Here is a 12,608-nt window from a genome sequence, read left to right as displayed (position 1 = left end):
AAATCCCATGGCAGACAAAATGACTAGTGATAAAAATTCCCCATTAAATGTCACCTGCTTAACCCAGCAGGAAGTACAGCGGCGTCTAAAAATAACTAAAATTGACAAATCTCCGGGCCCGGATGGGATACACCCCCGAGTACTGCAGGAACTAAGTACAGTCATTGATAGACCATTATTTTTAATCTTTAAAGACTCCATAATAACAGGGTCTGTACCACAGGACTGGCGCATTGCAAATGTGGTGCCAATATTCAAAAAGGGGACAAAAACTGAACTCGGTAATTATAGGCCAGTAAGTTTAACCTCTACTGTGGGTAAAATCCTGGAAGGCATTCTAAGGGATGCTATGCTGGAGTATCTGAAGAGGAATAACCTCATGACCCAGTATCAGCATGGGTTTACTAGGGACCGTTCATGTCAGACTAATTTGATCAGCTTCTATGAAGAGGTAAGTTCTGGACTGGACCAAGGGAACCCAGTGGACGTAGTATATATGGACTTTTCCAAAGCTTTTGATACGGTGCCACACAAAAGGTTGTTACATAAAATGAGAGTAATGGGGATAGGGGAAAATATGTGTAAGTGGGTTGAGAGCTGGCTCAGGGATAGGAAACAAAGGGTGGTTATTAATGGAGCACACTCGGACTGGGTCACGGTTAGCAGTGGGGTACCACAGGGGTCAGTATTGGGCCCTCTTCTTTTTAACATATTTATTAATGACCTTGTAGGGGGCATTCAGAGTAGAATTTCAATATTTGCAGATGACACTAAACTCTGCAGGGTAATCAATACAGAGGAGGACAATTTTATATTACAGGATGATTTATGTAAACTAGAAGCTTGGGCTGATAAATGGCAAATGAGCTTTAATGGGGATAAATGTAAGATCATGCACTTGGGTAGAAGTAATAAGATGTATAACTATGTGCTTAATTCTAAAACTCTGGGCAAAACCGTCAATGAAAAAGACCTGGGTGTATGGGTGGATGACAAACTCATATTCAGTGGCCAGTGTCAGGCAGCTGCTACAAAGGCAAATAAAATAATGGGATGTATTAAAAGAGGCATAGATGCTCATGAGGAGTACATAATTTTACCTCTATACAAGTCACTAGTTCGACCACACTTAGAATACTGTGCACAGTTCTGGTCTCCGGTGTATAAGAAAGACGTAGCTGAACTGGAGCGGGTGCAGAGAAGAGCGACCAAGGTTATTAGAGGACTGGGGGGTCTGCAATACCAAGATAGGTTATTACACTTGGGGCTATATAGTTTGGAAAAACGAAGACTAAGGGGTGATCTTATTTTAATGTATAAATATATGAGGGGACAGTACAAAGACCTTTCTGATGATCTTTTTAATCATAGACCTGAGACAGGGACAAGGGGGCATCCTCTACGTCTGGAGGAAAGAAGGTTTAAGCATAATAACAGACGCGGATTCTTTACTGTAAGAGCAGTGAGACTATGGAACTCTCTGCCGTATGATGTTGTAATGAGTGATTCATTAATTAAATTTAAGAGGGGACTGGATACCTTTCTGGAAAAGTATAATGTTACAGGGTATATACACTAGATTACTTGATAAGGCGTTGATCCAGGGAACTAGTCTGATTGCCGTATGTGGAGTCGGGAAGGAATTTTTTTCCCCATGGTGGAGTTACTCTTTGCCACATGGGGTTTTTTTGCCTTCCCCTGGATCAACATGTTAGGGCATGTTAGGTTGAACTAGATGGACTTAGTCTTCCTTCAACCTTAATAACTATGTAACTATGTAACTATGTAACATTTTAAATATTAAACTGCATTTGGCCTACTACTTTGGTTGGGCCTAGTAACGGTGTCTGCCGCACCTTGGTGTTGTCCTGTGTTATTTTCCTGAGCTTCAATCTTCAGGCTTTCGGCCTATATATTTCATATTAAACTGCATTGGGCCTACTAGTCTGGTTGGGACCTTAAAACGGTGTCTGCCGCTCCTGGGTTTTCTACTCCACTGAACAAAGCAATGCCGCCTGGTTAGTCCTGTTACCAATTTTGAACTGCATTTAGCCCACTTTATTATTTGGGTCTATATGTGTGTTTCCTCCTCATCCTGCCCATTGCCCAGCCAGTGCTAGATGAGTCTTGTGGTACATTGACACAGACCACTACATTCCCCTTGCACGCTACACAGCCACAATCTGACGCTGCTGAAAGTCAGGTTCCCCTTCCCGCATACTATACCACCTTACACAGGGACAAAGAGGAAGATGCAGATGAAAGTGCAGGTTCCTTCATCAGGTGGGGGGGCATACTCATTGGCGACGTCACTGGCACAGGGCCCCTCAGAGTATACAAAAGTGTCGCTGCCGGTGGGAGGCGCCCCTGCCGTGCAAACACACCGCTGTACTTTGAGGGGCCCTGTGCCAGTGACAATGCGAACGAGTGGGCCCCCCCGCTTGCTCAGGATCACAGCACTTGCAAAGTTGAAATACTTACCTCTCACTGCTCCACCGCCGTGACGTAGTCCACGTTTCCTGGGCCCACTAAAAACTTGAACCAGCCCTACCCCCACAACTTTAGCCAAATGACCCCCAATTTCCAATGCCTAACTATTATTATAAAGTAAATTAAGATTGACAAGCTTCAGAAACAAGAATGGATGTTTTTGCCATTAAAATGGGCACTGTAGGTGTTTTCCTGTCCTCCACTCACTGCCGACTATGCTTCCCCATTGACTTGCATTGGGTTTCGTGTTTCGGTCGATCCCCGACTTTTGGCGATAATCGGACGATTTCACTCGACTCGACTTTTGACAAAGTCGGGTTTCGCGAAACCCGACTCGATCCTAAAAAAGTGAAAGTCGCTCAACCCTAATCAAGAGGAAGGAATCATTTTTAACTTATTAAAATCTTTGTGATGAACCAAGGTATAATGTCTCGAAAGACCGTGGGTAAGAAGAATGGTAAGAAGACCTTTTTTTATGAGGTGCCCGTGGGAATTCAGACGTTGATGAAGTTGTTGTGTAGTTCTTCCTACTTAATACTTTCCGCAGGGGCATTCAATCATATAAATAACAAATTCAGAATTACAGTTTAGGATGTAGGGTATATTGAATTTTTCTTTAGTGGAAAAGCAGATAATATCCATCGTCTTATGCCCAATACTCTGGCAGCATAAACAGTTCTTAGTTCCACATTTAAAAGCCCCTTTAATAGTGTATGAAATATGCCCCTCATGGCTGTTGATTACTGGCTTGAGGCGGCTAGGTGCTATGATGCTCCTGATAGTTGGTGCTCTCCGGTACGTTATCCCAGGATTTCTTGGGAGGATTTTACTGAGGACAGGGTCATCAAGTAGGATGTACCAATTTTTCTGAAAAACCTTGTGGACTTCCTTATGTTGATTGCTATATTGAGTTATAAAATTCATGCAGCATTTATTATCAGTACTATTTTTGTGTCTTGGCTATTGCCCTGTAACCTTGTGCTATGCCAGTTATGTTCCTTATTCATTATTGTTGCAACAGGGAAAGCAACAGTCAAGGATAGGAGCTGGTCCAGCAGCAGCAGGGAGGCTGAACTGACAGCCACCAGAAGAGAGGAAGCTATTGCTTCCTCAGACCTTCCTGGGACTCTGCCCAGGGCAGATGTGTTTCACAGATGGGTCACTGCCAGACCCCCCAGACAGGAGAGGTCTGTTGCCCCAGGCTTCAAGGACTTTAAGGACCCCAGGGCTCAGGAAGGGTCCTGGAGACTACATGACTGAACACTGCAGCATGGGCCCCAGGACTCTGGGAGGGCCCCCGCTTCTGAACGGTTAAACCCGGTGTGTGGACTACTGTCTTATCTTTTGGTGCTACAGCTGTGGAGAGTTTCAGGGAAAGATCAGGAATCAAATGTTGCACTCAGTGTTATTTCTTTTTTCCATTCTATTCCATCCCTGATTATTAAGCATTTTTTTCCCATTGGACAATGGTGGCCTCCTGGACTCTAATTTACTTGGACTACCATGGACTGCTGTGACCAAAAGAGAAGGTAATCTGTGGGGAAAAGCTGTGTTGGTCCCGTTTATCTATGTGCAAGGGACAGGGGGTGCTCGGTGGATTCTGCCTATGTACTGTACCTTTAAGTACTCAGCCACAACTACCCCCCCTGCACCTTGTTACAGAACGAGAAAATGAGATGATTGTGACTGCTCTTTGCCTTTATCTTGCATTACGGACAAGATGGTCTGCAGAACTGAGTCTGGCTGTTCAAAGAGGTTAAATCGCTTTCAGTCCTGGCATTTGTGAAGGCTATGGTCCTTTTATTAGGACAGTTGATGGCAAAATGTCCAGTGCCCCCAAAACAGAGACTTAGATTCTCTGTACGCCGCCTCTCCTTCTCTACTGCAGAGAAAGGTTTACGGATTACATCAATTTGCAGAGGCTCAGGAACATTTTCCTATTGGTTTTTAATGCTGATGGAATAAAGTAGTAGTTAGGGCTGTTTCCAAACAATTGCAGTCTTACCTTTCTTTGTTCAGTGAGTCTCTGATCAAATCAGATGCATAGCTGAATAAAGTCCTCCAAATTATCAGGGGTCTCAACCTTTGCAAGTTCTTTGATTAGCTCTGAAAATCCTCTGCAAAATTGACTCCTTTGGGCAGCCAAAGTCCATGTGGTGTCTGCCACTCAGCGGTGAAATTCGGAGGTATATTCAGCGGCAAAGTGCAGCGTTTGAGTAGGTTATGCAATTTAGTTTCAACTGTAGCACAACCATTTGGGTCATCAAACACTTGGTCCATAGCAGTGATTAGAGAGACTAAGTCATTTAGGAGGTCAGCGGTGACGTAGCCGTGACTCACTTATCGTTCTCACAGGTCGTTAGCTCCATGTTTAACATTGCTGACATCGTTGCTTTTGCTGTCAAACACGACAATACACGCCGATCTGACGACCAAATAAAGTTCTGGACTTCTAGCTCCGACCAGCGATATCACAGCGGGATCCAGATCCCTGCTGCTTGTCAAACACAACGAGATCGCTATCCAGGACGCTGCAACGTCACGGATTGTTGTCGTTCTCGTTGTAAAGTTGTTTAGTGTGAAGGTACCTTTAGTGTTTGCTGCTGTAACCTAAAACTAACGGTCCTTATCAGGTTATATCTATTCAATTCTATTCCTTATTAGTACCACTGTTAACTGCATTTAGCATAGAGATAGGTGCTGGAGGAGGACTAGCTTTGACCAACACATCCAAGGCATAGAGGGACAATTCATGAAAGGTGCCCAGCTTGGATACCCAATAGTTGTATGGTACAGAGGAATCACAGAGGACGAAGGTAGGGTCAGTTAGGGACTCCATCAACAGCTTCCAAAACGTTTTCCTCCTTGCTAAAGTACTTTGTACATCAGGGCCTGGGCTCTGGGTCTAATGAAACTGTCCCAACCTTTGATAATCTTCCCCTGCCTCTGTTGGACCTGGTGTGTGTCTCCATCGTCTCTCCTGCTTGGTTGTCCAAGGAACTGTGGTCTCTGCCGCCAGTGTTGTCACATGGGAATTTTTGTATGAAATGTTCAACTAGGGCCTTCTGGTATTGCACCATTTTTTTATCCCTCTCTGCCACAGGAAGGAGAGATGGAAACTTCTCCTTGTAGAGTGGATCGAGAAATTGAACAAACAATAATCAGTGTTGCTCAAAGTGCGCATAACGCAAGGGTCACGGGAAAGGCAATGGTACATAAAGTCAACCATGTGTGCCAGACTGCCAACAGGCAAGACTTGCCACTCCCACTAGGAGATGTCACGCTGTGATGGTCTTCAGTAAGGAAGGGGGACCATAACTATCCCTGTCCTTAGGGTACTCTTAATGGTAGAGATGCCCCAGTCTCAGACCTTACTATGCTACTGATATGCCCTAAGCTGTCCCCTCCCCCTTCCTCAGAAGCCTGGGACAGATATGTTAGGCTATAAACATGAAAGACAAACAAGGAAAACAAAAAGCAACTTACTACAAAAACACTCATCAAGGGTAGGAAGGAATATAGGGAAGTATAGGCATGTACTGACCAAATGGGAATAGGATAATGAAGAAAACATATACCCCAAAACAGCAGACAACAAATGGGGAAAAACGTTTTCTGAGGCCTCCTCTAAGTGTATTCCAGGGTGCGTTGCAATGTTGCAATTCTTCCTTTCAGTTTTTGATAGGCCTTGCACTTACTACATAGGCTTCACCAGTTTAAGAGTCCTACTCCTTACAAATGGGAGAAAAATTTCAGAAGTCTCATGCACACGAATCCTTATTCCTTTTCTTTCCTGACTGAAATGGAAAACTGTTGCATTTATGAAAAAAGGAGCATGTCAACTCTTTCAGTGTCTTTGCAGCGTTATTTCACCATTGAAAGCAATGAGAAAGTGCAAAAACGTTATGTCTGAACATAGACTAAAGGGTGGAAGAGGTGATTTTTCTCTTTTTTTTATTTGTCTTACAAACTAGTGATTATAAAGGAAAGAACACTTTTTCCTGTAAAATCCATTTTATCTTTGGTTTTGTTGTTTTATTGTCAGTCCTTAAAGTGGAGTATGATGACATTGTTCCCAGCAGCCACCTGGGAGTCCGAGATGAGAACAGGCATCTTCCCCAAGCTGTTCACATTCCATTTGAGTGCTGTTTCCATCTATTTCAGTGATTTTCATGCCCCCCAGACATCCTGGGAGGGTCTGCCGGAAAAATGCCACAGGGTCTCCTTGACTTCCATTATACTCATTACTGAAGTCAAGCACCTGAGCAGTAGGACGTGCTCAATTCGAGCAATGAGCACCCGAGCATCTTAGAGCTCACTCATCACTACTGCCTGCCACTATCTGCCCTGCTTAGACTTCATTATTATTAATTAGACTCCATGGTGTCTGTAGTAGGAAGCTGAGCAGAGTTCATGTTCCTGTTTGTTTCCTGCACTGATCATAGGGGTGCATTCCGCAGATGTGTAACTAATGAATGTGACACTAACATTGTACAGGGGATTCACTTTAAGTTGACCACAGACATTGCAGTCGTACTGAATAAACTCTGAGCTTCACCTGAGTAGTCCTTATACTCAGGCTGTGAGGAGCTCCACCAGAGTCTGGCTGCACTTACAGTGACTCTTGGATTTTGGCAGTCCACCACCCACCCCTGTGGATCCTCAGCATCTACTCCCTGCCACTGTCTGTCCTGCTTAGACATTAGTACGCCAGGTTGCATCAGCCTCTAGCAGGTACGGACTGGGCATGAAATTCAACCCTGGCATTTGAAATCACACAGGCCCATGCTGTCCCCATCCCCAAGAACCAGATGGGATATATTACTAATGTTACCCTGGATGGAGGAAAGGAAGATTTACTACAAGACCTATATTTCTAATGATACCCATGGCATGCTGGGGTAAGTGACGGAGTCAGCGACTTTGTGCTTCATCACAACTCTCAACAGTGTGGGTGTCTTGAGAACACCGATTCTGTTAACATAGCAGACAAGGCAGCCCATGACCAGACAGGCCCTTCTGGCATTTGCCAGAATTGCCAGATGGCCAGTCCAGCCCTGCCCTCTAGACACTATTATGGCAGGTTGCATCAGCTTCTTAGTATGGATATTCCAAAGAATGAGAATAGTAGGATGATAAGCGGAGGTCACTTCATGATGTTCTTGCTTTCTCTCCACAGGAAAACCCTTTGACCCAACATTGTTCATGGGCAGCGCTGTGGGAAACATCATCAGTACTCTGCTATTTGGGGAGCAGTTTGATTACAAGGACGAGAAGCTGCAAGAACTTCTTATATCCACGTCCAGATATGTTAAAGGATTCTCATCCCTGCTAAACACGGTGATCTATCATTATATTATTTGGAGATTTTCTTCAGAGTTCCAGGCTGTTCTCTAGATTTATGATAGAATCACACTCTAAGATGTCATGACTTTTTGCCATGTATGTCAGATTTTGATTTGCAATTAGAGATGAGTGGATCGATTTGCAAAGGGATTTACGCAAATTTGCTGGTCCCTGCAAATTCAAACACTTTGTAATTCGATTCGCAAAGATAAAATAAATAAGTCCCTGCACCATTTCACACACAGCTGAAGACCAGGATAATTTCATCAGGGGAAGTCAGGCGGGATTACCATATACCCATAATACCATGCAGCTATTATAGTCCCCGAATTGGCTGTGCTAGACTATCACTGTGATTACAAAAGATGAGGACCTGCAAAGAAGAAGAATTTTAAGTTCTTAACAGCCTAAAGTTATAGTGCACAGCTCACTACACAAAAGTATATGTAATGTCTCATTTGATTGTGGTTTACTATTGCAGTCCTGAAACACATGGAAATGGGAGTGGTAGTCAAAATCTGTATAAAATAATCCAAAGTTTCAAGTGATGGAGAAGTACTGGACCTGCATAGTCAGAGTGATTTATAGGTAGGAGCTGTACTTGCAGAGTTGGTGTGATATATATGGAATAGCTGGACTTGCGTAGTAAATGTGATATATAGGGAGGTGCTGGACATGAATAGTGGTTGTGACCCATAGGGAGGTGCTAGACTTGCACAGTCCATGTGATATATTTATAGGGAGGTTCTGTAGCTTCACAGTTAATATATTATATAGGTAAGTGCCCGATCTGCATAGTCAGCATGGTATATAGTGAGTTTCTGAAACTGTATAGACAGTGTGATTATATATGGAGGTGCTGGACCTGCATAGTTACTATGACTGTGATATGATTGACCTGTGAAATAATGCAGTAACAGCACTGTAATAATGGCAGTCATTTTATTATTTAAATACTGCAAACAAGGAGGGAAACGAGGGAAGTTTAATTCCCCTCAGTTCTAATGTTTGCAGTAGGCAAAAATCATTAAACTAAAGCTTCTGTGTCACAGAAAGCGTGCTTCCTGTAATGTAAGGCGGGTAAGCAATTTTTTTTAAACCCATTTACCCCCCAGACTGTTTTCACTCTGTTTTTACAATTGCTGACCACTGTCACTTTATGTGGTAATAACTCTGGAGCTCCAACAGATCCCACTGATTCTGAGAGTTTTTTCGGGACACATTGTACCTCACAATAGTGGTAACATTTGGTCGATATGACTAGAGATGAGCGAATATGTTCGGAAAACGATCGCCAAACATAAATTTGGCACAAATATGGCACATTCGGATTCATGATCAGAAACACAAGCAATTTTTCTTAAAATCGAAAAAAAATTATACAATTTGTTAAAAGTGAGGGGAAAATAATAGCATTGCCACTAAAGTATTTTGAGCACTTTGGCTAGGACAGTCATGGTGTATGATGAGCATGGGGCATGTGTTAAAAGAGAGGAGAGGGTGGGGAGAGCTCAGAGGAACTTTATGTAGCCAGAGTGCAGGAAATATCCACAATGTCCAGACACAAGGGCTTGTGCCATCGGCTGCTGAAATCACATATCCCTCTTTATAAAAAGAGTGGACATCTTGTTTTAGCGCCATTTTTTCAGTATAACAGCGCAGAGAGTCTTCTCCTGACGCTGGACCTGGGTGTCAATAGATTTTAGCTAGTTAGCTAGGCGATTGGTTCTAAGTCAGATAGTGTAGATAGCTAATTTCCTGTGTGGCTGTGAAATCGACTTTACAGCAGATTTATTTTCTTGTGCCATTACTGAGGTCCACAGACAAAGACAACAGGCTACACTTCATAGAAGTGTGATGTGCACTGCTTCTATTGTGCTTTATACATGAGTAGACCTTTCAAAAAGGCATATCTCACCTTGTCATTTAGTGGCAGTGAATTCAGCTGTATGCAGAGTAAAGAAAAAAACATTTTCTTCAGTTGTTAAGGTAATTAAGCATGCCATTTTTCACCTTGTCAGTTAATGCTACTGAAATTCAGCTGTGTGCAGAGCTGGAGCAGAGTAAAATAATGTGCTCCTGCCACACTATTTGAGCAACATGACAGAGAAATAGCGAGGTGGTGGGGTGTATGCTAGGTAGATTGTAAAGTTAGTGAAAGAACTAGTGAACCAAAACAGTCACGTCCTATTCAAACACAACTGACAACTTCTGTTACTGGACAGGCTATTCCACCATCTTTCTTTGGCAGCTGCACAGAGGTATGCCTTGTTGATGAGGTGTCATGGTACAGGACATGGTTCATGTCCTGCTCTCTCAGGCTGTGTGCACATGCAGCGCCCCAGAGTCCTGGTCGTTGCAGTACTGTGGCTCCGCCACTATGGGGAGCCATGGTGCGTCCGATGGCACTGAAGGAGTTCATCTGATCAGGTATCAGAGACACCAATAGATTTCACAGCTGGGCCTCCGGGGGGAGCTAAGGGTTCTATTCATTAGGCCACTCCCCACCATAGTGGGTAAACTGGGGGTCAGGCAGGAAGTTAGAGGAGAAAGCTGACTGGATTGGACGAAGCAACACCTAGTGGCAGAGGGTGTTGTGGAGGAAGAGACAGTAGGGTCTCTGTCAGGGGTGGGATCCTGACAGAGGCTTGGCATTGAAAAGAACGTAACGGGTCCGCGCCAGCTCCGGGAAGCGGCGGGACCCAAGAAAAGGACTAGAAGCGAGATAGATTGTGCTGAGTGAGAAACGAGATCAAGCAATAGGAGAATACCAGTAGGGGTCGTGCTGTAAGACCGGAGCAACATCCTACTGAGGCGCACTACCGGCGGCCGGAACGCCGGATTTCCACCTGTGAAGTGAACTCTGGAGGTGCCATTGGACCGGCCGGACTTGCGCAGCCTGGTGAACCGTATTCTGGACTGAGGACTCAGAGATCTCCAGTAAAGAGGTAAAGAGACTGCAACCTGGTGTCCTCATTATTTACCGCGACCTGCACCCCACAACTGCACCACCAACATCCACACCTATCATTCACTGTGCGCCCCACGGCAGGGTCACGGGCCGGGGCCTAGCCGCCGTGACAACCCCAGAAGCAGAGACTCAGAGGCCCGGTACCGGGTACCCCTCGGCCCTGCGGCAGTGGGGGGTGCTACAACTTGGCGTCACGAACAGGATCTACTTAAGCCTGAAGAATCGGGTCATGTGTGCCTTGGAACTGTAATTTGTTGTGCTTGGACTGTACTTTATTGAGAGACTGTGTACTGCCAATGACCAAGAGAAGTTCCCGCCATAAAGCCGCCGCCATTGCTACGCCAGAGAAGAAGGAGGGCGTGCCATGGGAGGAGACTATCAGAGTGGCGCGAGAAATGGCTACCGCCCCCTGTGTTTCTGGCTGCAAAGCGATGACCTGCCTCGGAGTACAAGACCACCCCCTGATTTGCAACGGCGGGAAGCAGGAGATGGAGAAGCCCGGCCCAGGAGAAATGGCGGAGTCAGGTGCATGCACTGCCACCGACTATCAGGCAGCGATGACGAGCAGCAAGTACCTGAACGAGGAAGAAGCGATTCCGGCTTGCCCTCCTTCACCAGAGGCGGACCTATGTCCACTGCAGCGGAAAGATCCGAATTCTTTGGAACCGGCCGCGGAGCTGAGCTTACCCATCCCGTCCTCGGAGCCAGCGGAGGAGGAACCATGGTGGGCGGAGCCGCACCCGGGGACCCCATTGGAGGAGCCACGGTCCGGGCTGCGGCCGACTCCAGCGTTCTCGTCAATGGACCGGATCGACATCGGTGGAACCACATCAGGCGCAGGTATGGGAGACGCCCCTGCTCCCCTGCTCGATCCCGCTCCCGCGACCGGTCCTCACCCCAGTAAAAGCTGCCTACTATCGGCAGAGCTAGTGGTGTTACCTCCCGATGCAATGGGGAAGCTGGTGCCACCGCTGCTGACTAGGATGGGGGAACCCGTAGACGTAGGCCCAGATGGGGTGACCCTCCAGTGGGACACCCCCTGGGTTGGGCCAGATGGGGTTCGGGAAGAAGGATTCACCCTTGCTGTGCTTACCTGGGAGCAATACAAACAATGCCTGATCCTACATTGGAAAAGGCAGAAAGAGGCAGAGCTGACTGCCCCACCGAGGGTACGACAACCACCGCCTGCATGTGATGACCGGGACATGGTGAGGCGGGGCACTGTATTGGCCTTCCACCCGAAGAGAGGATGGGGCTCCATACAGGAACCGGGACTGCCAACCGACGTCTTCGTTGCCAGTTGCAACGTGAGGGCCCCCTGCTGTGGCCGAAGGGGTGATCCGCTACAAAGGGGAGATCCGGTGACTTACACCCGTCATCGGAATGCATACGGGTGGTATGCCCGGGACGTGCGCCGTTGTGAGCTTGGGGGAGCGTCGTCTGGTACTTCCACCATGATGGAACCAGACGTAACGGATCTTACCAACATTGCCGCCGTACGTCTCATTGCAGCGACTGAGCTGGCGGCTAGAGTCCGCCTTCGGGTCCAGACATCGGGTGGTCTGACTGCACCAGGGAAATCCATTGGTGATACTGGTGCGGCATCAGCTGCTGACCTAGGATCACAGTCTGCACAGTCAGAAGGTACCCACTTTCGGCTGATGTCTTGTGATTTACTATGAAGATAAACCTCGATACCATGAGTATGTATATAGTTACTATTTCCTGCTGCTAAACCCGCTCAGGGTAAACTCTTAAAGGGATCCCTTTGTTGACCCGGGATCCCTATTGTTTTGTTTTC

The 12,608-nt window shown here is 46.1% G+C and overlaps 1 protein-coding gene across 1 annotated transcript in view; it reads left to right on the top strand.

Annotated features, from left to right (window-relative positions):
* Window positions 1–12,608, top strand: part of LOC143783141 (cytochrome P450 2C20-like) — a 407,257-nt gene that overhangs the window by 162,225 nt on the left and 232,424 nt on the right. Inside the window, exon 5 of the mRNA XM_077271460.1 lies at window positions 7,670–7,830. Coding sequence (XP_077127575.1) covers window positions 7,670–7,830 — 161 coding nt within the window. The remainder of the gene's footprint in view (window positions 1–7,669; window positions 7,831–12,608) is intronic.

This window comes from Ranitomeya variabilis, chromosome 6, assembly GCF_051348905.1.
Source record: "Ranitomeya variabilis isolate aRanVar5 chromosome 6, aRanVar5.hap1, whole genome shotgun sequence".
NCBI classification, from domain to species: domain Eukaryota; kingdom Metazoa; phylum Chordata; class Amphibia; order Anura; family Dendrobatidae; genus Ranitomeya; species Ranitomeya variabilis.
The sequence above is the reverse complement of the archived record's forward strand: the minus strand, read 5'-3'. Positions and strand labels throughout refer to the sequence as shown.